General features: G+C 38.6%; 1 protein-coding gene across 1 annotated transcript in view; it reads left to right on the forward strand.

The window, feature by feature from the left end:
* PATJ (PATJ crumbs cell polarity complex component) overlaps window positions 1–27550 on the forward strand; it is a gene marked incomplete at its 3' end in the record, with an annotated part of 366093 nt that overhangs the window by 323884 nt on the left and 14659 nt on the right. Inside the window, exons 37-43 of the mRNA XM_079698741.1 lie at window positions 2804–2997; window positions 5518–5665; window positions 6773–6859; window positions 10272–10386; window positions 11128–11165; window positions 14259–14381; window positions 15127–15231. Of these exons, the coding sequence (XP_079554867.1) occupies window positions 2804–2997; window positions 5518–5665; window positions 6773–6859; window positions 10272–10386; window positions 11128–11165; window positions 14259–14381; window positions 15127–15231 (810 nt within the window). The remainder of the gene's footprint in view (window positions 1–2803; window positions 2998–5517; window positions 5666–6772; window positions 6860–10271; window positions 10387–11127; window positions 11166–14258; window positions 14382–15126; window positions 15232–27550) is intronic.

The following is a 27550-nucleotide window of genomic DNA, read 5'->3' on the forward strand; positions in this document are numbered from 1 at the left end:
AGGTTGCCTCGAGAAGAAGACAGGCCAGCTTTGATGATACATTTTGAGACTGTACTTTTTCCAAACAATGGCTTTTCTGCTCATGAGAGTCCTCTGCATGGTGCAGGCTGGCCTTCCATGGTTTTATACTATCTTCATGTTAAATGAGTACAAGCCAGGTTTTGCTTACAAAGATATAGTCAAATAATTTTTTAGTCTGGTAAGATTTATGATTCTGTGATTAACATGGACTGTCTTCTTTCTGGTTCTTTTTAAAGGTTCAGACCCTCCTCTTACCCTACACCTATTCCCATTATCCCCTTCTATTTTTGTGCAAGTGGGAGAAGAAAGAGTAGAGGGCTAATGCCTGGTTTTCCCTGTGGGGTAAAATAATGAGGAACTGCTGTCCTACTTTGGTTATTCTTTCCTTCCAAAGCAGCAGTTCACCCATTTCCCCGAATGCCTGTCCGCCCCAAGGGACATGATATACTCCCATTGACAACTGGGGCTCCCTATGGCCCTTCTCAAATAGGGAACCCTGCTATTACCACTCCTACCCCGCTACAATCAATGTTCTAAATAATGCATCTGGTGCTTATGTAAGGCACTTAAGGTAATACATCACTGCACAATATTCTAGCCACACAGCAATATTTCTCTTACAATTATTGGTGCATTTAATGGTGTCTCTTGATAAGCAGAGGAGAAAATGAAAACTGTGAACTTGGAACAGATCACTTTGATTTGAGCAGACATCTTGATGCTGGCATTTAGTGTGAATTGCTTTTGTAATATTAGAGTTAATGACAATGCTTTTAATTAAAAGCATAATTGTTAGGGCCTTTCAAAGGGTATTTTAGAGGCTTAGAGAATTCACCTTCAATCACGGAGGTAACTTTTTTTCAGTTGAGTAGCAGAAGTGGTCTTGTGTGCCATCTATTGGAATACAGGAAAATAATCAGCTCAGACCACATTTTCTGGAGACATTCTTTTCCCCTTTGTCTGTGGGTTTACCTCACAAACAATGAAAGTGCATTTGTGGGCCTGAAGTGCATTCCTGCGCCTAAAGTAACAGTGAATGCTGGCACTGAGAAAATACAGCCCTGACTGCAGTTACTTCAATTCCTTTTAAAAATATCAATTCCTAACTTCTGTCAAGCTTAACTGTATGCCAAGCCCTGTGCCGAATGTACTACAGGGTTTATTTCATTTAATCTTCACAACACTACATGGATATTATGATTATTGTTATTATTATTATCTCCAATTTGTGGAAGACAGAGTTGAAGCTGGCCTTGAGTAATCTATGTAAGGTTTCACGTAGTAAGTTAAAATCAGCATTCAAACCGAATTCCATCTAATCCAAAACCCCTGCTTAAACACTTATTCTGGGTGTAATTAATCTAAGTGAGTTCACAGACCCACCAAGATATACCAGAAAAGAAAGACCAGCTTGAAAATTAGGCTTTTAAACAATTTCTTGACTCATAGCATCAGCTTTAAATAATAGCTCAGAAGTCACCTTCTCCAAGAAGGGCTCATTCTTCTCTTCTCCCTTCTCTGTAACCATTCTTTATGCATGAGTCCTGAGTCTTTGGAATGTTAGAACTGGAAGAGCCTTAGACCAGCCCCTCATTGTACAGATGAAGGAATGGAGGTCCAGAGGTAGGTTTGACCTGCCCAGGACACCCAGGGATGGACCAAAACACAGACTGAAACCAACATCTTGAGAGAACTCTATCATCCACCTGGCCATGGTCTGGGCCCATCCTTCCCTTGGTTTGGCTCTTTTCCTAGCTGGGACCTTGAAGAAGTGACCCATGATTCCCTTCATTTGAGCCTGGGCTACTCTGCCTCTTAATTTCCCCCTTGTGTCAAATTGAGTTACCAATATCAATACTTGATTTTTGCTGTGGCAGGGAACTCCAAAAACCCATTCTAAGAATAAGATGAGGCAGCATGGTATAGAGACTAAGGGTGGAAAGATAATCTGGGTTCAAATTGTGGCTCCTCCATGTACTAGCTTTGTAACCTTGGTCAAGTCACTTAACCTCTCCATGCTTCAGTTTCCTCACCTGTAAAATGGTAATAGTATCAGAGAGTTAGTGTAAGATTGAATGAGGAAATTCTCATAAAGGGCTAATACACAAGCATTTATTAAGTAAATAAATAAGTTGGCTATGATTGCCATTTAACAGACAAGGAAATGGAAGCTCATAGAGTTTACATGACTTGCCCAAATTCACATGATTTTCTAGAAGCAGGACCATGGTTTTACTCAGTGCTGCTTCCAGTATAGTCTGCTGTCTAATGCATGGTCCTGTCTATGCTCACTCAGATACAGATTCAAATGAGTGGACTTCAGGGAGTCTTTGACACTGTCAGAAATACCCGTTCCTCATTTCCTTCTGGCCTGTTCTGAAGTAGTCATGATGTTAGCAATTAAGAGTGAGGATGTCAAATTCAATCAGCAAACTGAGTCCAAAAAATGCTGACCAAATACTAATGTTTATTTCCCCTTTGACCTCAATTATATGAGCCAAGTAGTCCCTGCTGTCTCATGTTGAGTTCACAGTAAAGTTCATGGCCACCTAAAATTGCATTATCGTGTGTACTAACCCACCCTCTATGCTTATTTGGGGTGGGGGTGTGTAAGGATTATGGCCTTTGTATCTGAAGCAGCTATGACTGCTAGTGGTCACTCCCTGTGTGCTTTGGGAATGGCTGGACATTTCTGGAGGTTTTTCACTGGTTGGTCAAGGAGCTCCCCCAGACAGAGAGGCCTCTGCTGTCAGCAGCGCATCTTGGATGCCCGTCGTTCCAGGTTAATGGGATTGACCTGCGGAGCGCCAGCCACGAAGAAGCCATCACAGCCCTGAGGCAGACCCCCCAGAAGGTGCGACTGGTGGTGTATAGAGACGAGGCGTACTACAGGGATGAGGAGAACTTGGAGGTTTTTCCCGTGGATCTGCAGAAGAAGGCTGGCCGAGGCCTGGGCCTGAGCATCGTTGGGAAGCGGTAAGGAAATGCTGTGAAGGTCAGGATTGATTGGCCTCCTTCCTTTGGAGTTTTAGGGGCTAAAGTCTATAAACACTGAAAGATAAAGCTTAGTATAAACTAATGATATGATTTCTAAAATTAACATTTTTATGAATACTTGAATGAGATAAGTCATGTTTCTGAGCAAGATCTTAACCCAAAAATGTGTCATATAAAGATAGAACTCTAAGCCCAGTCAACCCAGACTGTTCAGACTTTTATGCCCAGGGAGAGTAAGAACAGAGTTTCCAAGGTTCTTTCAACTTGGAGTCACTTAGATCTGAGGCTTGCAGGGGTTAATTAAAGCAACCATACCCAAGAAACAGCTGATATCAAGAAAGAGATTTATATATACAATGTTGGGTTAGGAAAATTGCTTTGCCATAGAGTACCATGTTAATTTCGTACTCTCTTAACTTAAACTAGTTGAGTAGTTCCTGAGACTAGCTGAGTTGACATAGTCGACAGACAGATTCTTCATGACTATAGTTTTCTATTAAGACAGATGTCCCCAAAATAATAGCTTGCAGCAAAAATGTAGGTAGATCCTCGTGGCTAGGCTACTCTTTTGAAATTTTTGCTGCTTACCCGTGTGATAGGAATTGCAGTAATTACTCCAGAATAATATTAACAGGTTAGAGAAGTAAGTAAGATTTTGAAACTGCAATTCTAGCTTACACAGTTTACTGGCTTTAGATATCTAGTGTGTATTTATTCCAAAAGGGCTGCAGGATTTTCATGTGACACCCCAATATAGCCTTAAATGGCATCAAACATATTCTTAGGAAGAATTGAAGTTGGTTTTATATATATTGTGTCATGTGCCCTCACAGACCTCTGATGACTAGCCTAGTGGTTTTTTCCAGCAGTCCAAGCTGTTACTAAGATACTAGCTACCATTTTTGAGCACTTTTTGCGCCACGTACTGTGCTCTCATGATCTCTTTTTTACTTCAGCACCATAAAACCGTCAATTTGGAAATGCATTACGAAACAAAGGAGCTAAGACTCATATTTCTAAGCAAACTCAGTGGACATCTGGGTACAGAGCAACTAACAGAGCCCATGTTGAAGTTTGCTTTCTTGCTGTGATACACGTGCCTGGAAAGATTCCATTTAGAGTAATGGTTTTTCCTTTATTGTCTCGGAATGGATTGATGAAATAATCTTCATACAACACCAGCATTTTAGATTGAGTTTGTAAGGAACATTTACATTCCTTAGCACAAAAGTTTTCATTATAAAAGATAAGACGTAGGGACTTCCCTGGTGGCACAGTGGTTAAGAATCTGCCTGCTAATGCAGGGAACACAGGTTCAAGCCCTGGTCCGGGAAGATCCCACATGCTGCGGCCCGTGTGCCACAACTTCTGAGCTCGCATGCCACAACTACTGAAGCCCATGTGCCCAGAACCCGAGCTCCACAAGAAGAGAAGCCACTGCAATGAGAAGCCCATGCACCGCAATGAAGAGTAGCCCCTGCTCACCGCAACTAGAGAAAGCCCATGCACAGCAACGAAGACCCAACGCGGCCAAAAATAATAAATAAATAAAATAAAAAAACAAAAACCCATCTGAGCTAGAATGAGTTCATCTTTAAAAAAAAAAGATAAGATGTATAAGCTCTCAAAGTTCACAATTCTTTGCCTAACAATTCCATGACTAGGAATTTATCCTAACGATATGCTTGTAGATATGTTATTCACAGCACATAGTTTGCAGTAGCTAAAGAATGGAAATAACCTACTGATATATGTCCACCAATAGTTTACTAATAAATGAAATTAAGGAACATTCATAGAATAGTATGTAGCCATAGAAAGAAAACATTGAGGAAGCTCCAAGTGCTAATAAAGACCAGTTGCCAAGGTATTAAGTGAAAAAAGCAAAGTTAAAGAAAACAAAACTGGAGGGAAAAAAGGAGTGTATGTGCATGTATATCCATTTACAAGCATGTGTACTATACCCACATGCATTTGCTTACGTATACACAGAATATCTCTTGGAGATACCCAAGAAATGAGTAACATTGGTTACCTCTGAGAGGGAAACTTGGGGACGGGAACAGAGGTGAGAGGTGAACTCCCTCCCCCTTTTTAACCTCTTGAATTTTGAGACATTTATTTATTCATCAAATAAATAAATATAATTAAAACCTTAAAGTAATGAAGGCAAGGAAAGAGAGGGAGAGTGAGAAAGAGACTAGAAATAGATCATATGATAATAATTGAGCTGATCTCTAAGGAAATAACCTGTATGTTTTAATAGTACTTAATTCTACTTTTTAAAGTGTATTTCCATTTTATTTCACTAAAATTATCCTCTTGCAGAAATTATGCCCTTGGGCCAATGAAAGTGAATATTACAGGCAGCGTAAATAGGTATAAGCTATTTAAAGGGCAAGCACTCTGAGGTTTATCATTTGGGAAGAATATCAGTAATCTCAGATTTAATATAGAAATATTAGGTTGTGCCATTACACTGCTTTATGGTATTCACAGAAATGGAAGTGGAGTGTTTATTTCTGACATCGTGAAAGGTGGAGCCGCAGACCTTGATGGGAGATTGATTCAGGGAGACCAGATCTTATCTGTGAATGGGGAGGACATGAGAAGTGCCTCCCAGGAAACAGTGGCCACTATCCTCAAGGTGAGTCCCTAGCTGCTTTCTGCGTGGCTGGTATAACTCAAGTCCAATGGGAACGGTTCTAATCTGGCTTGTTTATAAAATGTGTTGAATTTTATGCTGATTCTAGTTTTTTACTAGAGACCTAATATCTGATTATTTTAACCAATTGGGAATAGCTCTAAAAGAAAGCTATTATACTGACTAACAGGATTGAAGGGAACCCTATTTGGGGATTTAAGCTAGTTTTTCATACTTGTGAGAATTCCAAGTATCCTCAATTGTCCTCTAAATGCATTTGATGGGACAGATTCTCCTGGAGTCACAAAATGTATCCTCCTCCCTCTTGGGCTATATTAACATGAATTCATCAAATCCAGCATTTATTGCTTGAAGGAACATTAAAGATTGTTAAAGACCAAGCCCTTCATCTCACAGTGAAGTCTGAGAAAGTAGAATGGCATGCCCAAGATCACAGAGCTGCCCTTGAGGGGTTTTCCTGCCACCCAAACTGTCTCTCACTGAAGTTGCCGGGAGACTAAGGCTCAAGGTTCCCTTCCAAGTGTCTCTGCCACATGGACCCTACCTCCCTTGGAAGAAACTGGTTAATAAAAATCCTTGTAAATTGCCATTCAGCTATAACCAGGTGTATCTTATTCTGTTTCACAAATACTATAGCTGTAGGAGCTTTTGCAAAGATAAATGAATCTTATTTTAAAATCCTGCTTTCCTAAAATAGTCAACTATCAGTTATTACTCAAGAGAGGACTTGTATTAGATTACCTCTGTGTTTGATTTTTCTGTCCACCTTTTCACCACTTTTTCTTAATCATTTTACTGCTCGCAAATGCTTTCATCAGAAGGGAAAAGGAAGAGAAAGGAGGTGAATTGAAATGTAATCCTTTTAACGTGTTTAAAGAAGTCACAAAATCATGAGATGAATAGCATTGAGCTGATACATTTTTGTGACCTTGTGTGATTTTTTTGATAACTGAATTTCCTTTCTACCTGCAGCCTTCATCAGCCATTTACAGTTCTTGGCTGCAGAGAGAGGAGTGGAGGCAGTGCCATGAGAATTTAGAACACAAATCCTACTGTTTTTCACCTCTGTTCTTTTCTTGTCTTCCCAAGTGTGCACAGGGGCTTGTGCAGCTAGAGATTGGAAGACTCCGAGCTGGTTCCTGGACCTCCTCGAGGAAGACATCACAGAACAGTCAGGTTGTTGATGGTGTCCCGTTAGACTGGCTCATCTGTCCCAATTGGGAGGAAGTTCCCCATTTCATAAATGATTGTTTGGAAATAATGTGTAATATACAGCATTTTCACAACACCAAGTTCGGTGTACTTTAATGTGTTTGAAATAAAAAGTGAAAGGTGGGATGGGAATTCATTAATCCCTAGATTTTTCTCTCCTTTATTGCCTGCATATGTTTTCTTAGAACCCCTTTTCTCTCCCACTATTAGTTCTATATTGCCTAGGCATTGCATGTACACAGCTGTGTTTATTTAAAAAAAGAGAGCAGTAACATCTGGTGGCAATTTGACCCTCATTAGCACAACATTGTTCTATTCATTCAATTAAATATTCTATAAAGTTAACTTGTGAATAGCCACTCACACATGCTGAGAGCAATTAATGGTATATTCCTGGGAGAGCAAAGTGGGGGGAGGGGGTTCTCCTGTGGGAGGGAGGCCTTAGTGGGTGATATTTTGTGGGTTAGCAAACATCTCATGTTTATTTGCAAGGCTGATATAAGTGCCACTTTTTTTTCAACAAAGTATATTTCACTGTATTCTTTTTTCATTGTAGTGGCTGACAAAATCAAGACGGTAGATGATATGTTAAGTCCCACTTGGTACATAATGAAACTATAGAAACTTACATGTGACCCCCAATCCCTTTTGTGGGTTATTAGATGGGCCTTTGTTTGAGGTTAAAAGCATGACTTTTGGTCTCCTTCCTAATTTCCTTAAAGCCACTCCAAGGCCTTTGTTTAGATGATGTTCTGATTTTATGGTTAGCACACAGGTGCTTCTAGAATTAAGTTAGCTGCCCCTTTTGCCTCATTGGTGTTAGAAAATGAGTGAAGAAAAAACAACATTGTTCAGATAGGTTCACAGATTAGCTGGCTTGTTTTAGATAATCATTAGAGCAATCAAACCCAATAAATATCATGTTAAGTTTGGAACTATTTTATTTTTATTTTTTGCATTTCTGGTTTATGTAATGGGCAGCAAATATCATGTGTACTAAGAGACAGTGGTGCAGTAGGATTCTAGAGGTCAGTAGTTGGTGAGGACTCTGACCAGACTTGTATCAAAAGTGGGAACTTGAGATGCAAAATAGTTGTCTTGGCTTCTTCCTTAATGGAAGATTCAACTTGAGTGATTTCATTGAAGCCCTATTGTACATAGGGGTTAGAATGCAGAATGAACAGTACTGGAGACAAAATTTTTCTTCCTGAAGAGTAAGGGAGGGCAACACAGAAGGGGTTCAATTGGGTCTCACTCCAAAAGGAGTTTGATAGACTGAAAAGAGAGAAAAGGTATCCCAGACAGAGGGTGTAGCATAGGCAAAGGCACAAAGGGGTACAAGGAATTCCAGTGTTTTAAGAAAATTTTGGACTGACAGGTGAGGTGGTAGGTAGAACTGGATTTCTGTCCTTGAGGAATGTATATGTGCATCTTAGTGATGAATAAAGTTTACACTCAGGTTAAATACAAAACTAACAAATTTAGAGGCTCTATTATTAAAGGTCAAAAACCCACCATGACCATTTATCTGTTATGTACATGTGAGCTGTCATATTTCAGAAACCTGGGATGAAGTATCAATTACTTTTCTTTAACCTCTTTGCACAGAATTTTTATTTCAGAGGGTAGAAGTTTAATTCAATTTTAAGCAAAGCAGAAAATATATTTTATCCTTACTTTGTCCTTAAAATTATGACCTAGATGATATGAGAGTCTGTACTTATATGTAGCTAATGGGAAGAAGGCTTGTAGCAGGCTGTGAAAAGGAAGTGTCCTCCATCTTCAAGAATTGAATATCAGCCCATGACCCAGATGGAGAAAAAGAGGAACTCATTCCCAAACATTTCCCCTCCAAACCTTTTTAAAGCAGTCAGGACTCTCTAGGGGCACAGATTTCCTTCTGGGCAATTATAAGATAGGGAGACAGATGCCTCCTTTTGAGGGTTTAGGAGAATTTTAACTCGTGGACTTGGCCTAGAGAAAGTGGGTTCATTAAGAGGGATCTTCTAGCCATGGGGCTACCAAGGCTCTTTTTAAAAAAAGTGTTTTCCTACCAACCAGGAAAGGCTATCTTTACTCTGCAGAGGAAAATGTATAATGGTAAAAACACTTGAGAAATCTTTTCCTCAGATAACTGAGGGAGCACTGCCAGGCAAAGTTCATATTTCTAAAGGCCTTGACAAACACAATGTTCTGAGATTTTGTTTAGGCAAAGGTTATAATATGCTGTACTTCCTCATTTCTGAGTAGTTATCTATTATAGCACCATTGATTTAAATCATATCCTTTCAGGAAAAACATAAAAACACTCCTTTATATATATATCCATTGTGAAGTGTACTGATGTCTGTAACTTACTCTGAAATGATTTTTTTTAAAGGCAAATTGAGTGATGAATAGATATGTAACAAAAAAATAGTAAAATATTAATTGTGGAATCTAGGTGGTGTGTCTACTGTATCATTCAACTTTTCTGTATATTTGAAATTTTTCATATTTAAGGAATGTTAAAATATTAAACAACTTTCATCATACTAAGGAAATGGATCAAATTATAATTTGTCAGGTAATAATTATGGTCTTAGGTTTACCTCAAAATTTTGAGGCAGTTAAAGCATAACCATGAGAATTCGGTAGAAAAAATTCTTTATTCATTAGTGGTGTCATTATTTTCTGCATTGGAAAGATCCTTCACTGTGCATATGATTTTCATTGCATATGATTTTCATTGAATAGCCACTAACCAAACATGACTATACATTATCTAAATTTATTTAAATAAACATTAGGTTTATTTAAAAATGACAGTAATGGAGGTATAACAGATTGAGCTGAATTATTACCAACTCTAGGAAAATCTTTGAGGAAAAAAATTTTTAATATTCCTAAAATAATATATTCCCCTGATATTTACTGCTTTTTCTTACAGTTGAGGGTTCTATTTGATCAAGTTCCTATAAATCTAGATTTTATTATATTTGTTTTAGCAAAATAGATCAGTAATTTAGACAAAAAGAAAATAAATGTTGCCTGTAGTCCCAAATGACACTTAGTGTCATTAACTGATCATATGTAAACACTGTAACAGGCTAGGAAAATGTTTCTGATTTCATGTGGAGCACAAAAAGCTGAAATTACTGCACGTTTTCTACCTTGATGATTGAAACCACATATAAAAGCACATATAATGGAGAAAGCAGTGGAGCAAATGTTAAATGGGATTGTTTAGGGTGATAAGAGAGGGAGTGTGAGTAATTTTCGTTTTCTTTTCTGGCCTCCACAGAATTTTCTATTACATGGTTATGGTTACTTCAGTAAGTAAAATAGTAGTAATAAGTATGAATTTCTAAGACTGACCACTGAGTTTCCTTTTCAGCAGAGTCAGCACAGCACACACAGCAGCCTTCATCCTTCCCTTGCTCCTGTTATCACCAGCCTGCAAAACCTGGTCGGCACAAAAAGAGCTTTGGATCCTTCCCCAAAAAACTCAGGTATTACTTGAGACACACCCTCAGCAAAACGATCCTGTTACCCAATTAAAAAAATTTTTTTTTAATTTTTATTGGAGTATAGTTTATTTACAATATTGTGTTAGTTTCAGGTGTACAGCAAAAATATTTTTATATCTTTGAACATGGCCACATAAGCCCCAAGCTTTCTGAAAGGCCTGTTCTAAAGGAAGGAAAGCCATAGAGATTCATTTTTCGAATGTGCCTTTAACTTTACACATGAAAAAGAGAAAAGCGGAAATCTAAAGTACTTCATAAAGTAAAACCATTTCCAGAGAGAAAATTTTAAAATTACAGGTCCCTCGAGGAAGGTCAGAAGTGCATATCCCATCATGGGTGGGGTGGGGAAGGCATCTTTTTAAGCCTTTCCTTGGGTAAGGTTATCTTTGAGGTGGAAAAATGTTCAGTGAAACAAAAATGGCTCACCCTCCAAGCCATTTAATCACCATATTCCAGGCAGCGGCTGCTACAGGCCATCAGCTTTTGTCAGACCAAATGATTATGGCCACATCTATCTCAAACAGAGAGGACTTGTTTAAAATAGAGGATATAACCCCTGATTGATAGTCACCAGTTTGAATTTTGAGAAAGGGTATAATGCCTGCTTGCCTCAGTATTCCCTCCTGAAAGACCTAGAAAATGATACCATTTTCATGGGACAATATTATATCCTAAATATATTGTCTCTTACTTTTAAAAAGTTAATTTGTTGTTTCTTCATAGGCACAGATGTGGGACTAAGGACCATTGAGATAATCAGGGTAAGTCAGTTATTTTGCTTTTTTTCTAATTTGTGTTACATAATATGTACATCTTTCCCTCAATACAATATATTGTATTGTTAGTGTGTTCTTTTAAGTTACTGAAGGCAGTATATGGTCTATGTAACACAAGCAGCCTTATGAAAATATAGTAAAGCACATACATGACCACTGTGAACTTTTTGGTGCACCACATTCACTTCATTTTGTGCACTGTGTTTAAGTTTTAAAAAACAAAAAATGGTATCATATTAGACATACTCTTGTAGCTTGTCTTTTTTGCTTTAAAGCATGGACTTTTAGCCATGTGAATATTTTTTGACAGCAGATGGTATGATTTTTGTCAGTTACATAGTATTCCATTGTATGAATGTGCTATAATTTTTCTTAACCAATGTCGTCTTATTAAACAATTAGCATATTTCTCAACTTTCGCCATCTTTTATAACAAAATGACTTTGTATTTTCTTTTTGGCTCATATCATGGGTGATTTCTTTAGGATTAATTCTTAGAAATGAAACTGTTGAGTCAAAATCCACACTTGTTTAAGGGCTTTTATATATAATGCCAAATTGCCCTTCTGAGAAGATTGTGTAAAATGCATTTCAGTTCATAAAGTTGTCAAATCCTGATTCTCAGACTCCTGATAATCCTGTGCGATTTTTCAGACTCCTGTGTGATATCCAGAATATTAGCAAGCAGTTTTATTTTGCTTATTCTTACCATTAAATTTGGGATTCAAGCAATAGTGAAAAAACTTATGACCTTGTTGTAATCATGGATCAACTTCAATAAAGTGATATCCAGCTTAACTTAGTTCTCTGGACTCAATTATAGTTGTGTTTAAAGACACTCTACCATTTATTAGCTCTATGACCTTTGTCAAGTTACTTAACCTCAATTTGCTTATCTGTAGATTGGGGGTGATAACCCTTACATCACAAGGTAAATCTTGTTGTGTGGATTAAGTGTGGTGTAATGCATACAGTATACTTAGCATAGTACCTAGTTCATCATGAATGTCCAGGAATTCATTATTATTAACTACAGCTTTGACTAAATCTGCCTTATTTGTTCCCAGTATCTTTCCACCAGAGTGGCAACTCAAATGTTCCTCGTATGAGGAAGTTAAATGTACCAACATGTGCATAATTATGGATAAATTAAGGAAACATCACAATGGATTTGAACAAAGCCGAATTATTCCATAAATTTCTCCTCATTCCAAGATTTATAACATATCATTTTATGTTTCCTTAGTCATTTCAGCTGCTTGTTTTCACAGGCTTTTAGAAAAAGGCCTGCTCCTACCCACCCTGTTCTCCCACATACAGTCCGAGCAGAAACTTTATAATGAAACACATCTTACCATTTGCATGTAGGGTTTTACTATTGATGCATTCAGAAAATAGAAGCTAGACAGAAACACTTTGGAAAACAGAATATTAAAGTTGTTGTCATTTTGTTCTTTTTCCTTTGTCCAACTTTATCGAGGTCAAATTGAAACTCACTAACCTGTGTATGTTTTTAAGTGATCAGGTAAAACTGCAGAAGCCTTGCAACCCTGTAGGTCCCTTTTCTGCAACCACTCCCCTAACATTTATGTCATTGTTGTCATATGTTTACATCTACATAAATTGAGAACCCCACCAGACAATGGTATCATCTTGGCTATAAACTGTCCTGCATATTTGAAAAAACTTAACAAGAAATTGATCACATTTTACTGGTTCTTTGCATGTTGAGTAACTTAGGGGTTTTTCCCAGCCCTGGTGAATGTTATGCTGTGTAGACTCTGAAGAATGCTGATGTTTATGTTTTAGCAGGAATCCACCCAGTTAGACTCAGACTGCAAGTTATGTCACCTTTTGTAAGTGGTGGTTCAAAACTCAGTTCAGTTCCCGAGTGTGGGTCTGTCCCTCATAGGCGTGGCTTAGACTGAACCTGAGAATTCTGTGGATTCACTCACAGAGGGACAGGATCCCCCTCTCTGACTCTCTCTACTCTAGTTTTCTTCCTTCATTCTCCAGCCATCAGGGCTCCTTTTCCTGGTTCCTCTGACCAGAAAGATGGGAGTTAACATCAAAGTTTTAGCAGTTTGCCCCACCTTGACAGCTCCTTGACTGGGTCTTGTCTTCAGGACAAAGCTGCCAGGAAAACAACTGGGAAATACACCCTCTGCTGTCGTTTCTCCAAGTTTTGGGTCTCCACCACAATTTCTTTGAGTTTCTTTACTTTTCAGAAGTCTCAGGTAGTTGTACTTTAAATTTTGACAAGAGGTCTTCATTTTCATCAGTAGGAGAAGGATGCTATAGAGTGTGTACGCCACCATGCTGAAACTGGAACTTGTCATTTATTCTTTTAGTGATTTTTAAAATGTTAACCCTGGGATATAAATGTGGGGGAAACCTGCACAAAGGCCAGAATCTCTTCACCAGGGTTGGAGTGAACAAAACTGCCTCATCTCATAATCTCAGAGAACATTTTCGGTCGCATGTTACTTCTCTCTCCAAACTCTGTACTCACTACAGTGGGTGTCTTCAAAGATCCTTTGTTCTAGCATAGTCCTGCAGCTCTTCCAGAGCCAAGTGTGTTTGTTCACACCCAGAAGAGCATGAGATGTGCAGTAATTGAATTGTAAACACCATATGAGGACATACTTGCCAAGTCTGCATCAAAATTGGCCACTAAACTGAGCAGTAGCATAGGGTTGTTTTTCTTTGTTTTTTTTGTTTTTACTCCTCCTGTTGCCTTTTCCTGAGCCCTTTCTGTGGGCCAGGACTGCACTATATCACCTTATTTAATCCTCAGATCAACACTGTGAGGTAGGTGGTTTTCTTCCCACTTTATGCGTAGGGATGGAAACTCTAAGAGGTTAAGGAACTTCTTTAGCACCCCCAGCTAATTAAGTACTCCAGCTAATTAAGAGCTGAAACACTGGTCTTTCTGACTTCAAAGGCGCTATGGTTAACTCCTAGGTTACCCTAGCCTCCTGCATCATGGAGGGATTTTATTCAACAGCTATCTGGGGACAGTCAGGTTGTGCTCTTTGTTAAACATATAAATAAGCCTTGTTTTCCTTCGTTTTTTAGGAGCTCAGCGATGCCCTTGGAATCAGTATTGCTGGAGGAAAAGGAAGTCCCTTAGGAGATATCCCAATATTTATTGCCATGATTCAGGCCAGCGGTGTGGCCGCACGTACACAGAAGCTTAAAGTAAACAAAGGGGATGGTGAAGTGCTCTCAGCATGTGATGTGGTGGGTGGGAGAGGCCAAGGCAGCTAGGGACACTGTGTTTAAAACTGGAATTCCAGCAGCTCTCAGAGACCCACACTGAGGGCAAAATGCATTAGAGAAAGTTTATACCTGAAATTCATTATGTCCCTTAACATATAAAAATAGTATCATTTGTGTCAAAGCTTCTCAGTGAAAGAAGAAATTGCAGCTCATTTGCAAAGCCTCCCATATCATTTTTAGCACCTCATTCCACCCAAAATTGATTTTCACCTGAGAGATTTGACCTTGGACTCTTCCTTCCACCAAAAGAATCAACATCCTTATGAATTTTTCCCCCATCGCTCCTTAATCTTAACTTAGGTAGAAAAAATAAAGCAGAAAACATTTGGCTTCCTCAATAGAGCTTTATTGAACAGGTAATTTGTGCACCCCACTATTACTGGCAAATGGATGTATGCACCATTACCATTACCAAGGTACAAAGGTGGCCTGCCGGGCCTTTTAATAATCAAATCTGACCCCTTTCTTGTTTCTCTGATTGGTCTGTATTTGGGGAAAACCATAAAAATTCCTCATGCTTCTGGAACATGCATACACAATAGAGACACAGAATCTTCACAATAGCCACAAATGGGAAATATGACTTACAAAGAATTTTAAGCATTCTTCTCAAATTTAATTTTTCTTAATGATAGTGATTTTTCTCCCACTTTTGTACCTTCAGGTTGGAGATCGGATTGTCAGCATTAATGGGCAACCTTTGGATGGGCTGTCTCACGCGGATGTGGTTAATCTGCTGAAGAACGCCTACGGGCGCATTATCCTGCAGGTATTGCGATCAATGGAACTCGCAGCTGCGAGAGGCAGATAAGTGGTGTGCAAAAAAGATTGAGCGTCACTGGCAGGAGGCATCACTGCCCAGCAGGGTGCCTGCCGATGTGAATTATGAAGGTTGAAAGCAAGAAATTATTATTTGTATTCAGAAATTCTTTAATGCCACCCATACAGGCAGTGAACATGATTATATGAAAGCATAACAAGGGGAGAAAAATTACCCTTTGCTTCACATGATAAATCAACAAGGCTTTTAGCTTCTGGTGTTCTTTTGCAAATCAAAGTTTGCAAGGAATAGAAAATGATTTCTTTTCTTATGCCCCAAAACTGTGTCTGAACTGCCCAAGTGCTGTTTCTTCCACTCCTTTTAAAGGAAGGGAAAAGTAACAATGCTCTTTCTCCTGTAGCATAAATGATTGCCAACACTGCTAAATGCTCACCACATAGTAGTCATCAACTAAGGCAGACAATCATATTTCAGCTGTGGTCCCCAAGAGTATTGTCCAGAGGCACAGGGAAATATACCAGGAAGTAAAAACGAGGTGTGCTGTTAATCACCCCTCCTTCGATTTCAGCACTTTGAATATCTCTGAGATTGATATCGTGTAGTGAGTGAGAGGCAGCGTACTGGCAGCAAGTTTTGTTAATAAGTTCCTCCCAAAATGTATGATTATAATCACCATACTTCTGCAGGGTTAGTATTAAATGGTTTATAGGTAAAAAGAATAAAATCCACCATTTTGTATCTCAGAGAGAGGGCAAGCCAGCCCCTCTAATCATTCTAGCCTTTAAATAATCAGTTCGAATTGAAAAACCATAACTTTGGGGAGGGCCAATTTGTGGTGCTCAACTCTCACATCTCAAATGTCTAAGTCCAAAGTGCCAAAACAGACATTTAAGAAAAAGTCAATGGCTTTCAGTACATAGGAAGGGAATCGTAAAGTACTGCCAGTGGTTTCAAGGGAGTTTATGTGATAGGCAACATGTTATTCAATGATCTGGGTCCCCAAGTTTCTGTTGAACACAAACAGGAACGCTGTGTGGACTGGCTGTAGAGTCGACTTCCTTTGTCCTCATCCTCATGGGTTACCTCTCGTACCACCTTCCACTGCTCTGTCATCCTCAGAACCTGCAAATCCTTGGTTTTTTTTGTTTGCAGCCCTTGCTCTTCCTTCGAGTTATGCTGACCCCTAGAGGCCGTACAAGTGCAACTCTTCAATCGCAGAGCTGTGGCCCATTAGTTATACAGAATTTTACCAGGAAGTTATCAAATGATAACTATGTCAAGAAAAAAAAAGTGTTTCCCTTAGCAGAATCTAGTATTATTAACATTTTTATATACCAGTATAATTTGTTCAGCTCCACCTTCTTCACAAAGAAATGAAAAGACACGGTGTAAAAGTGTAACATTACGTAAAATACTTTAAGTGGAAATGAACTCATGCTCTCCCATGAAGAATTAACCCTTCATTCAGCCAAATACTTTTGAAGGGATTCCTTATTTTTCCATTTCTGCATTTTAAGAAAATAACTTTTGGTTTCAGAATGTTCTCTTGTGTTAATCACATTAGTTGGTGATGTTATTTTGTAACAGGTGCTGTTAAAAACTTAATGGAATCCTTTGGGATTTTGACAGTTGTGATCTACAGAACTCTGGGTATGGAGCACATGTGCTCTCAAAGGCTTTAAACACAGAACTCAGGGAATTCTTATGCCCTGCAACAGACGCCTTTCAGTTGCATAGTCGTATTCACTTTAATTAAAACAATGTGCATGGAATGGTACCAGCAATACAATTATCACAGCTGACTTGTCAGTAGGTAATCATTTTTATTATCAGGTGAGCCAGCCCATTGTCAGAATAGTAGAGAAGGTCAGATAGTTGTGTCTGATGATGTGGAAAAGACTTATTGTCGGTGCATATGCGAAGCGGTCAGCAAGTGCTGATGGCACAGGGAAGATTAGGTCTGGGTCAGTGGACTGGAGGGTGCAGAAGGGGAAGAGAGTGGAGGAGACAACTTCTAGAAGCTTCTCCCCATAGTTTAAATTGCTATTGCTAGGTATAGTAAGGAAGTAGATATTTCTGCCCTTAAAGTCTGATGGTTTCTTACTGTCAATTATAGATTGGTCAGTGGGGATTGATTTGGGTATAGGGGTCATTTCAAATGTTCTCAACTATATTTGCTTCTGTAGTCTGATAGTTTGCCTGGTTTAGTTCTTTTGTCTATGAACTACCATAAAACCTTTTTTTGGACAAAATCAGGTAACCCAGACTCTATTCTAGAAAATTTTGTTTTTACCTCTTTCTTTGACAATATAGAAGATAAAAAGAGCACATCAGGAATTTTTGTCACTAAATGAACTTGTGGGGTTTGTTCTGGATCCAAACATTTTAGAATGTAGAATGTGGATGGAGGCAGCACTAACTAAACCAGGGAATATAGGAAGGGCATGTTGGGAGAGAATTGTATTTTGAGGCATCCAGGTGGAGATATCCAGCAGGCAGAGGAAATGGGCTGCCAATACTCGGGGAGACTTCAGTGCTGGAAACAAGATAAATAAAGCCATCTGAGATTTCTTGGAGTCGACATCCCCACTGCCTGGCACATTATACTTCATAGATATTGGTTGAATAAATGAATGTAAACAGTGGAGACAAAGAGGATCAAGGCTTGGAGTCAGCAGCAACTATGGAGAGCAGGAGAAGAGAGTCTGAAGTCAGGGAGATTAACTAAGGGTCTGTCTACAAAGTAGTTTGGAGGTCCTTGGGGACACCCTCCAGAACACAAAAAACCTGATGTAAGAGGGCCCAACGGCTGGTTAGGAGAGAGAGATGTGTCATGTTCAAGATAATATAGAGAAAACAGTGACTTCTCTTGTGCGCCCTCTTTTGAAAATGGAAGAGAAAAAATAAGACACAGGATTAATTCAGGAGGTCCAGTATCCAACAACCAGGAGTTTAAAAAAGAAAAGCAGAAAAATAGAAAAGAAATGAAATAAATTTAACTTAAGGCCCATTAATCAGTGAGCAAAATAAATAAAAGAAGAATAATACCTGTATACTACATTCTAAAACTTTCAAAGAGAAAAGTATAAGCTACTTACAAAAGAACAAGAGATTCAAATATCACCTGACTCTTTTTCAGCAATATATTTCTGAGAAAATTACTTTAGGATATACTCCAACAAAAGAGGAAAATAAGAGAGAGGGAAGCAGGTGGATCCAACGCTAAGGAACATGGAAGTCCCAGGACAACTGTGCAGCAGGCAGAGAGAACAACTTGTCCAAATCGGAGCAGGAGAAGAGGGCTGTAAGAGAAATGCCTCTGAATTAGAGGAACAAAAGAGGAACAGATAAATTACTTGTACAAACGTTTAACTGAATTGGAGGTTTAAGATCCAATTAAGTTGGAAAATTTGGGGCTGAATTAGTGATAAGTATATACAAATTAAACAAAATAAGATCATTATTGACCTTGAGGACAATAAACTTATACCAAAAAAAGAGAGAGAGAGAAATGTAATCCTAGTATAGTAGTTGGCTCAGTATGAATAACATTTATATAAACATAAGTCATAATAAAACTGATAGAACGAAACATTGTGATGCATGAAATATTAGTAGCATGAGAGTTTGAGATGTGTTCATGGAGAGGAAAATATAAGAGAGTTAAATCTTTAAAGTTGAAATAAGAGTTTCGGAAATCGTTAAAACTACAAAGGTTTAAGTATATCTAAAGAAACATAAGAAAGAAGTAGAACTTAAAAATAAAAGTTAAGTGTAAGATTTTGACAAGCTAAATTTTTCATCTGTTGGAATAGGAGTCTATTGATGTCATCAAGATGATAAATTTCAAAATAGTTTTATAAAGCGTATTATTTAGCTTATACCTCTAGAATTGAAAAGAGAAATGTTCAGTGTGTATCTAGGGAATGAGAGTGTTGAATTTTTTTTAACATGTACTGTAATACTTAATTTTTAATCATGTGAACACAAAAGGAAATATACTAGGAAAGTATAATAGAAAACAACCAGGAGTTAAGAATACAGGTACTAGACCCTAAAGGAGAAAAGAATTTTAAGAATAGCACACTTGAGCAGAAGCAAGGAGAACTACAACCCTGCAGCCTGTGGGACAAGAACTACATTCACAGAAAGATACACAAGATGAAAAGGCAGAGGGCTATGTACCAGATGAAGGAACAAGATAAAACCCCAGAAAAACAGCTAAATGAAGTAGAGATAGGCAACCTTCCAGAAAAAGAATTCAGAATAATGATAGTGAAGATGATCCAGGACCTCGGAAAAAGAATGGAGGCAAAGATCAAGAAGATGCAAGAAATGTTTAACAGACACCTAGAAGAATTAAGGAACAAACAAACAGAGATGAACAATACAATAACTGAAATGAAAACTACCCTAGAAGGAATCAATAGCAGAACAACTGAGGCAGAATGGATAAGTGACCTGGAAGACAGAATGGTGGAATTCACTGCTGCGGAACAGAATAAAGAAAAAAGAATGAAAAGAAATGAAGACAGTCTAAGAGACCTCTGGGACAACATTAAATGCAACAACATTCACATTCTAGGGGTCCCAGAAGAAGAGAGAGAGAAAGGACCTGAGAAAATATTTGAAGAGATTATAGTCGAAAACTTCCCTAACATGGGAAACAAAATAGCCACCCAAGTCCAGGAAGCGCAGTGAATCCCATACAGGATAAACCCAAGGAGGAACACGCCAAGATAAATAGTAATCAAATTGGCAAAAATTAAAGACAAAGAAAAATTATTGAAAGCAGCAAGGGAAAAATGACAAATAATATACAAGGGAACTCCCATAAGGTTAACAGCTGATTTCTCAGCAGAAACTCTAAAAACCAGAAGGAAGTGGCATGATATACTTAAAGTGATGAAAGGGAAGAACCTACAACCAAGATTACTCTACCTGGCACGGATCTTATTCAGATTCAATGGAGAAATCAAAAGCTTTACAGACAAGCAAAAGCTAAGAGAATTCAGCACCACCAAACCACCTTTACAACAAATGCTAAAGGAACTTTTCTAAGTGGGAAACACAAGAGAAGAAAAGGACCCACAAAAACAAACCCAAAACAATTTAAAAAATGGTCATAGGAACATACATATCAATAATTACCTTAAACATGAATGGATTAAATGCTCTAACCAAAAGACACAAGCTCGCTGAGTGGATACAAAAATAAGACACATATATATGCTGTCTACAAGAGACCCACTTCAGACCTAGGGACACAAACAGACTGAAAGTGAGGGGATGGAAAAAGATATTCCATGCAAATGGAAATCAAAAGAAAGCTGGAGTAGCAATACTCATATCAGATAAAATAGACTTTAAAATAAAGAATGTTACAAGGGACAAGGAAGGACAGTACATAATGATCAAGGGATCAATCCAAGAAGAAGATATAACAATTATAAATATATATGCACCCAACATAGGAGCACCTCAACACATAAGGCAACTGCTAACAGCTATAAAAGAGGAAACCGACAGTAACACAATAATAGTGGGTGACTTTAACCACCTCACTTACACCAATGGACAAATGATCCAAAATAAGAATAAATAAGGAAACAAGCTTTAAATGACACAGTAGACCAGATAGATTTAATTGATATTTATAGGACATTCCATCCAAAAACAGCAGATTACACTTTCTTCTCAAGTGCGCATGGAACATTCTCCAGGATAGATCAAATCTTGGGTCACAAATCAAGCGTCAGTAAATTTAAGAAAATTGAAATCATATCAAGCATCTTTTCTGACCACAATGCTATGAGATTAGAAATCAATTACGGGGGAAAAATCGTAAAAAACACAAACACATGGAGGCTAAGCAATACGTTACTAAATAACCAAGAGATCACTGAATAAATCAAAGAGGAAATCAAAAAATACCTAGAGACAAATGACAATGAAAACACAACGATCCAAAACCTATGGGTTGCAGCAAAAGCAGTTTTAAGAGGGAAGTTTATAGCTATACAAGCCTACCTCAGGAAACAAGAAAAATCTCAAATAAACAATCTGATATTACACCTAAAGGAACCAGAAAAAGAAGAACAAACAAAAACCCAAAGTTAGCAGAAGGAAAGAAATCATAAAGATCAGAGCAGAAATAAATAGAAACAAAGAAAACAATAGCAAAGATCAATAAAACTAAAAGCTGGTTCTTTGAGAAGATAAAATTGATAAACCATTAGCCAGACTCATCATGAAAAAGAGGGAGAAGACTCAAATCAATAAAATTAGAAATGAAAGAGGAGAAGTTACAACAGACACCGCAGAAATACAAAACATCCTAAGAGACTACTACAAGCAACTCTATGCCAATAAAATGGACAACATGGAAGAAATGGACAAAATCTTAGAAAGGTATAAACTTCCAAGACTGAACCAGGAAAAAATAGAAACTATGAACAGATGAATCACAAGTAATGAAATTGAAACTGTGATTAAAAATCTTCCAACAAACAAAAGTCCAGGACCAGATGGCCTCACAGGTGAATTCTATCAAACATTTAGAGAAGAGCTAACACCCGTCTTTCTCAAACTCTTCCAAAAAATTGCAGAGGAAGGAATACTCTCAAACTCATTCTATGAGGCCACCATCACCCTGATACCAAAACCAGACAAAGATACTTCAAAAAAAGAAAATTACAGACCAGTATCACTCATGAACATAGATGCAAAAATCCTCAACAAAATACGAGCAAACAGAATCCAACAACACATTAAAAGGATCATACACCATGATCAAGTGGGATTTATCCCAGGGATGCTAGGATTCTTCAATATACGCAAATCAGTCAATGATACACCATATTAACAAATTGAAGAAGAAAAACCATATGATCATCTCGATAGATGCAGAAAAAGCTTTTGACAAAATTCAACACCCATTTATGGGTAAAAACTCTCCAGAAAGTGGGCATAGAGGGAACCTACCTCAATATCATAAAGGCCATATACAACAAACCCACAGCCAACATCATTCTCAGTGGTGAAAACTGAAAGCATTTCCTCTAAGATCAGGAACAAGACAAGGATGTCCACTCTCACCACTATTATTCAAAATAGTTTTGGAAGTCCTAGCCATGGCAATCAGAGAAGAAAAAGAAATAAAAGGAATCCAAATTGGAAAAGAAGAAGTCAAACTGTCACTGTTTGCAGATGACATGATACTATACACAGAGAATCCTAAAGATGCTACCAGAAAACTACTAGAGCTAACCAATGAATTTGGTAAAGTTGCAGGATACTAAATTAATGCACAGAAATCTCTTGCATTCCTATACACTAATGATGAAAAATCTGAAAGAGAAATTAAGGAAACACTCCCATTTACCACTGCAACAAAAAGAATAAAATACCTAGGAATAACCCTACCTAAGGAGACAAAAGACCTGTATGCAGAAAACTATAAGACACTAATGAAAGAAATTAAAGATGATACCAACAGATGGAGAGATATACCATGTTCTTGGATTGGAAGAATCAATACTGTGAAAATGACTATACTACCCAAAGCAATCTACAGATTCAATGCAATCCCAGTGAAATTACCAGTGGCATTTCTTACAGAACTAGAACAAAAAATCTTAAAATTTGTAATGAGACACAAAACACCCCGAATAGCCAAAGCAGTCTTGAGGGAAAAAAACGGAGCTGGAGGAATCAGACTCCCTGACTTCAGACTATACTACAAAGCTACAGTAATCAAGACAATATTGTACTGGCACAAAAACAGAAACATAGATCAATGGAACAAGATAGAAAACCCAGAGATAAACCCATACACCTATGGTCAACTCATCTGTGACAAAGGAGGCAAGGGTATACAGTGGAGAAAAGACAGTCTCTTCAGTAAGTGGTGCTGGGAAAACTGGACAGCTACATGTAAAAGAATGAAATTAGAATACTCCCTAATACCATACACAAAAATAAACTCAAAATGGATTAAAAACCAAAATGTAAGGCCAGACACTATTAAACTCTTAGAGGAAAACATAGGAAGAACACTCTTTGACATAAATCACAGCAAGATCTTTTTTGATCCACCTCCTAGAGTAATGGAAATAAAAACAAAAATAAACAAATGGGACCTAATGAAACTTCAAAGCTTCTGCACAGCAAAGGAAACCATAAACAAGATGAAATGACAACCCTCAGAATGGGAGAAAATATTTGCAAATGAATCAATGGACAAAGGATTAATCTCCAAAATATATAAACAGCTCATGCAGCTCAATATTAAAAAAACAAACAACCCAATCCAAAATGGGCAGAAGACCTAAATAGACATTTCTCCAAAGAAGACATATAGATGGCCAAGAGGCCAAGAGGATGAAAAGCTGCTCAACATCACTAATTATTAGAGAAATGCAGATCAAAACTACAATGAGGTGTCACCTCACACCAGTTAGAATGGGCATCATCAGAAAATCTGCAAACAGCTAATGCTGGAGAGGGTGTGGAGAAAAGGGAACCCTCTTGCACTGTTGGTGGGAATGTAAATTGATACAGCTACTATGGAGAACAGTATGGAGGTTCCTTAAAAAACTAAAAATAGAACTACCATATGACCCAGCAATCCCACTACTGGGCATATACCCAGAGGAAACCATAATTCAAAAAGACACATGCGGGCTTCCCTGGTGGTGCAGTGGTTGAGAGTCTGCCTGCTGATGCAGGGGACATGGGTTCACGCCCCGGTCTGGGAAGATCCCACATGCTGTGGAGCAGCTGGGCCCATGAGCCATGGCCGCTAGGCCTGTGCGTCCGGAGCCTGTGCTCCGCAACAGGAGAGGCCACAACAGTGAGAGGCCCGCATACCACACACACACAAAAAAAAAGACACATGCACCCCAGTGTTCATTGCAGCACTTTTTACAATAGCCAGGTCATGGAAGCAACCTAAATGGCCATTGACAGATGAATGGATAAAGAAGATGTGGTACATATATACAATGGAATATTACTCAGCCATAAAAAGGAAGAAAATTGGGTCATTTGTTGAGATGTGGATGGATGTAGAGACTGTCAGACAGAGTGAAGTAAGTCAGAAAGAGGAAAACAAATAGAGTATCTTAACACATATATGTGGAACCTAGAAAAATGGTACAGATGAACCGGTTTGCAGGGCAGAAATTGAGACACAGATGTAGAAAACAAACGTATGGACACCAAGGGGGCAAAGCGGCCAGGGGGTGGGGATGGTGGTGGGATGAATTGGGCGATTGGGATTGACATGTATACACTGATGTGTATAAAATGGATGACTAATAAGGGCCTGCTGTATAAAAAAATAAACTAAAAAATTTTTTTAAATAAAAAACAAATTTATAGAAATTTGTAAAAGAACTACCTTAAACCAAACTATATCTAGAAATTAAACAATTGGGGATATTGCAATAATTTTTTTAAAAATAGCACACTTACGAATGAGGCAGAAGTAAATAAAACTGTTGGAAAGTCATACAGCTGGCAGATAAATCGCTGGCAATCTTTGTTTTAAATTATTTTTTTATGTTGACCCTTTTTAAAGTCTTTATTGGATTTTTTACAATATTGCTTCTCTTCTATGTTTTTTGGTTTTTTGGCCTTGGGGGCATGTGGGGTCTTAGCTCCCTGACCGGGGATCGAACCCACACCCCCTGCACCGTGAGGGAAGCCCCCCTAGCAATCTTTAAAAGAATTGATTTCTCCCTTTAAAGTTTGTGGCAAGTCAGTAGAGAACAAGGGAGTAGTTGGGAGCAAAGGACATAGATAAAAAGATGGAGATGTTGTTACCTCTGAAAAAGAGGATAAGAAGTTTTTCAGGGGAGTTTGAGTCAGATGGCTTTCCTTCTAGGATGGTCATTTTCTAAGAATGAATAAAGAAAATATTTTGACATTTGAGAGAAATGCTTCTCAAACCTCAGCATGTTCCAGAACTATCTGGAGGGCTCGTTGAACAGACAAACTGCTGGGTCCCACCCCCAGAGCTTCTTATTGTGTAGGACTAGGGTGGATCCAGGAATTTCCATTTATAACAAGCTGCCAGGTGGTGCTGATGCTGCTGGTTAGAGAGCAACCTGAGACCCACTGGAGTAGCTCATTCTTTAGGGATGAACAAAGATTTGCACATTCTGTTCTCTATGCCTGGAATACCTGTCTCACCCCACCTGTATCCCCTCTCTATAAAGGTACATGTGAGTAGTTCTTAACCTTGGTTGCCCAGTAAAATCACTGACTCTAGTATCAGTTCCTGGGTCTCACCCCATGGAATTAATTGGTCTGGGATGTGGCCTGAACACTGGGATATTTTAAAGCTTTCTAGGTGATTTATTATGTAGCCAGGGATAAGACCAGATGATCTGTGAGGGATCATGATGGGTAGAAAGCCAAGTGATGCCAGAAGGAGGGTGATAAGCTTCGGGAAAAGGATCAAGAGCTAAAGATTTGAAAGTTGAAGTGAAGACCTGGGGTAAGTTCTGTAGGACATGAAGGCTTTAGTGTCAGAAAGTTGTGCATCTTGAATCCTTTTAACTCTTAAGTTTCCTGTAGGGAACTGGATCACGGCTTCTTTCTTTCAAGGTTGCCGTGAGGGTTAAATGCAGTGTAACATTTAATAAAAATAGTGGATTGAAAATGTTAAGCATTAAATAAGTGATACTTTATTACTCTCATTATAATAACATAGTCTTGAAGTCAGAGGATGCTAAAATTCCTTTTAAAATCCTAGTAGTGTGGTGGTTTTCCAGGTGGCATTTAAGGTGTGTGCCACTAGATGGTGATGTGACTAGGTCACTTTGCTCCTTCTTACTTCACTCCAAACTTAAAATATTTGACACTTCAGACCATTATATTTTGAAAACAGATAATTAAAATCAATATATTCTGATGTCACTAGAATCAGTGTCTCTAGATTCTAAATAAAAAGTTTAATCAGATATGCTTTCTAGTTCATTAAGTTACACCAAATGCCAGGCATGGGGACAAAGCAAGCTTTTTTTGATTGTTCTGTAATGTGCCCTCATCTTAAGATGCTAACTTTCTCAGGGGTCACCTTAACATGACAGTCTTCCTGTCTGTTTCCAGCATATCTGCACTATGGATTTAGGATGCAGGCTGGGTGTGAGTGCTGAGTTTGTATTTTGTACTACAAGATTTGGGTCCTAACAAATCTAAAGGCTAATCTCATTCCTTTGCAAGACCAGCAAGTCAGGAAAGTTCTAAGCAAGGAGCTCAAGCTTTTTTTTTTTTTTTTTTGGTGGTACTCGGGCCTCTCACTGCTGCGGCCTCTCCCGTTGCAGAGCACAGTCTCCGGACGCACGGGCTCGGTGGCCATGGCTCACGGGCCCAGCCACTCTGCGGCATGTGGGATCTTCCCGGACAGGGGCACGAACCCGTGTCCCCTGCATCGGCAGGCGGACTCCCAACCACTGCGCCACCAGGGAAGCCCCAAAGAACTTTTTTTTTTTTTTGGCCACGAGATGAGGCATGCAGGATCTTAGCTCCCTGACCAGGGATCGAACCCATGCCCCCTGCATTGGTAGCGCAGTCTTAACCACTGGACGGTCAGGGCAGTCCCGAGCTCAAGGTTTTATGCACTGTAATGTCCTACTTACCTGGAAAATATTTTGACTTCTCAATTCTTCAAAACATAATTCCCCAAACCTATTTTTAAGGAAAGGTACTCATCCTAGGGTCCGTGCAATAAAGACCAGTGCTTTATTACTCAATTAGAAAATTTACCAAATATACATGGTTCTATTATAGAACATACAAGTCTGATTGAATTTAGTTTTGCTTTTAACGTAAATTATTAAATGCCACAAGGAGCCAAGGCACGAGAGAGCATATCAGAACAGATACCTTTCCAAGGAGAAGACAAAATTTAAGGAATTAAATATTGAAGGGGAAACACTCTGGGAGGGGGAAATTCATTTGGAGGGGGAAACAGAGTGAGGGGTAGGTGCAGTTGGAGGGGGAAACACAGGAGGAGGGGAAATTCACTTGGAGGGGAAAACACGCTTATTGGTACGTCTTCTTCCAGGGATTCAAAGGTCTCTTGTTCCTTAGGCTTAAAGGATAAGGCTTCTTTCCCATCCTTGTTTTCACAAGTCTCGCCCTGGAGTGGAGTACTTTACTCCTTCCCTTCTTTCATTTCACAAGTCTCCTCCTCCTCAGGGGCAGAGATCTCCTCCTCCTCTTCCTTTGGGTCAGCAGCCTCCATCTGCTCACGTGGGCACTTATTAAATGTTTGATCATAACAAGGTTGGGGAGA

Source organism: Hyperoodon ampullatus (genome assembly GCF_949752795.1).
Source record: "Hyperoodon ampullatus genome assembly, chromosome: 2".
NCBI lineage: Eukaryota > Metazoa > Chordata > Mammalia > Artiodactyla > Ziphiidae > Hyperoodon > Hyperoodon ampullatus.